This window comes from Aplysia californica, unplaced genomic scaffold, assembly GCF_000002075.1.
Source record: "Aplysia californica isolate F4 #8 unplaced genomic scaffold, AplCal3.0 scaffold00289, whole genome shotgun sequence".
NCBI lineage: Eukaryota > Metazoa > Mollusca > Gastropoda > Aplysiida > Aplysiidae > Aplysia > Aplysia californica.
In genome coordinates this window covers 664,112-666,825 of record NW_004797559.1, presented here as the reverse complement: position 1 = coordinate 666,825, position 2,714 = coordinate 664,112, and the positions used below count along the sequence as shown (strand labels likewise).

Sequence of the window (2,714 nt, the reverse complement as noted above, 5' to 3'; positions counted from 1 at the left end):
GAGAGAGAGAGAGAGAGAGAGAGAGAGAGAGAGAGAAACCTGGAAGTAAAAAAACTGAATATCCAGATGTAATTGTAGCAGACTCGTTTAATTTTTAGTTGTAGTGTGTTAGTAAGTGCTGACACGTAAAAATGCTGTATGGTGCTCCAAATCTCTTGCTTATAGTTTATAGTGAGCGGTTGCTTCCCTTGACAAAGCCCATGAGCAATTATATTAAGGCTCTTCCAAGATTCATATTATTTTTTTTTCGTGTGAAGGACAGTATAACTTAGAAGTGTTTTCTCAACATAATTCAAGTACAGGTGTTCATTTTCTTTTCAGTTCACAGGTTTCTTTGTCCATGGCTGCTTAAGTCTTATCATCGTCTCTGTAGCTTGTCTTAAAAAAAGGAAAACTATAGTCAAAGCTCGGTGCACTGCCATAGTCACAACATAATCTGTTTCTCCTCCCAGCCAGGCCCACATTTTCGACTTCAGAAATTATGGAAAGTTGGTTCTAAACAAGAGCCATTTTTTTCTTTTTGCTGCTAAACCGACTTTATCCTCGACTAACGTTGAAAACTAAACTGCCGTAGAGCGATAGAAAATTGAAGTGGTGTTACAAAATGCACTGGACTTTGTCCAAGGTCGATTTGTTCTAATTGAAAGGTATCATTATTAAAATATTGATTATATTTTTGGGGGCTCTCGTTGCCTAGAGGTTACGGTGTTCACCTCTCACTTAATAGGTCCCGGGTTCGAAACGTGACACCTCCTTTCCTGCTCTCTAACCATGTTCTGTCTGTTGCTTTCCTCTCCACTTTCCACCCCCACCGCCCCTCCCCACTTTTTTGCCTACTCCTCTGAGCACCTGGCTTTTTCTGCAGCCTTTCTACTGCTACTCCTTGACTCCTTCTGACTTCTTTCTTTCAGCCACACCCTGATCTTATGGTAGGTAAGATCTATATATATAGCCGTCTCGGATAAGGGCGAAAAATCTCGGAGGTCCCAGGTGCAAGTTGCGCACGTAAAAGATCCCCTGGTGGTCCAAAATCGATAAGAGTAGATTTCGGCCGCCACCCGGGTAAAATTCAAAATTAATTCTCACCAAACTAAAAAAAATACACGCTTAATGTGTCCCACACGCTCATATGGCCGTATGCAGTTGCAAGCGCCGTAAAACAATTACCAAAACAAAATTAGTCTATTTTAATCTGTAATCTGCAAAACTACACAAAAAATATCGAGTATCGATACCATGGTCATTATAAACAAGTCAAGGTATTCGTTCAGTACAGTCGCTATTCCCGTGGACAGAGTTTTCTTTTTGTTTTATTGTTTCCATTATTTATCCATTTCTTTAAAATACTGTAATTCTTCCCTGTTCTAACAAAGGATGTTGCTGTTGTTTATTTGTTGATTTTTGTCGTTGTCGTTTATTTGTTGATTTTTGTCGTTGTCGTTTATTTTCCAATTAAGCATTTCCGTCTGTCTGCTGGGATGCTGTACCCCTCTCAGGCAGAGTTGGCACGGACTGGCGGGGTCGAATCGGCCCGAATCCTAAATGATCTAAACTGTGCCTAGATTTTGTCCTTCAAAGGAAATTGTTAATTCCTCCCAGCCTGATTCAGCCCAGTGACAGAAATATAATGCAATGGTTGACCCATGATAAGAGATATGTGCACAACCTGTATCTTTTCACTATGGAAACTTTATTTAACAAATGGGTGTTTTATATGATGTGATGTGGGCTTATAACCTTAAACACTGAATAAAGTTACTTACGTACTAACTAATCAGTGTCGATCGATAAAAGTAGGCTTCAGCTGCCGCTCGGGAAAAATTGAAAATATCCTACTTACTACTTTTACTTATTCATCCTCTGTTGTCGTTAAGCGTCGATGGGAGATGCAGTTTTCTATGGTAGGCCAGTTCGCAACGTAAGGTCGTGGGTTCGAATCCTGTCAGGGGCCTGACGTTGTGTCTTTGGGAAAGGCACTTTGCACGAAAATATCCTACCAACTGAAAATGTTTAATGTGTCCCGCGCGCTCAAATGACCCTTTGCAGTTGCGAGCGCTGTAAAACACCTACCAAAAAAAAAAAACAAAAAAAAAAAAAAGAAAGAAAGAAAACTGCCAAAAAGGACGTAAAACATCGACAAGAGTAATTTCATTTTTTTCTTCTCATTTTGTCAATCCAGGGAAAACAGAAGAACGCTATGAAAAAATGGTCAACTTTCCCCTACGCGCGGGTACTCCACTTCGCCATGATCAAGACGTATAACGTTCTGAAGAAGGCAAAAGTAGGAGTCGAGCTGTTGGATATCCCGCTATTCACGCTAGAGGGGGACAGCTGTCGCCTGTCACACCTGGTGAAAGAACAACGCCCCCTGGTGCTCAACTTTGGCAGTCTCACCTGAGGCCCATTCATGAACGTGGTAGGAACACAATTGTGTGTCTGTGTGTCTGCCTGTCTGTCTGTCTGTCTGATGTGTGTCTGTCTGATGTGTGTCTGTCTCTCTGTGTGTGTGTGTGTGTGTGTGTGTGTGTGTGTCTGTCTGTCTGTCTGTCTGTCTGTCTGTCTCTCTCTCTCTCACTCTCTCTCTCCCTCTTTCATGTCTCAAGTAGGGATAAATAAATTATTGTCCCCCTCCCCCCTCTCTCTCTGTGTCTTTCTCGCTCTCTCTAGCACTCACATTCATGTCTAAGGAAAGGACCATCTCATTCTCTCTCTCT

At 41.7% G+C, this 2,714-nt stretch overlaps 1 protein-coding gene across 1 annotated transcript in view; it reads left to right on the top strand.

The window, feature by feature from the left end:
• LOC101858561 overlaps positions 1-2,416 on the top strand; it is a 6,292-nt gene extending 3,876 nt beyond the window's left edge. The window contains exon 3 of the mRNA XM_005101579.2: positions 2,180-2,416. Within this exon, the coding sequence (XP_005101636.1) occupies positions 2,180-2,398 (219 nt within the window). The 3' untranslated portion in view covers positions 2,399-2,416. The remainder of the gene's footprint in view (positions 1-2,179) is intronic.
• The last annotated feature ends 298 nt before the right edge of the window (positions 2,417-2,714 follow it).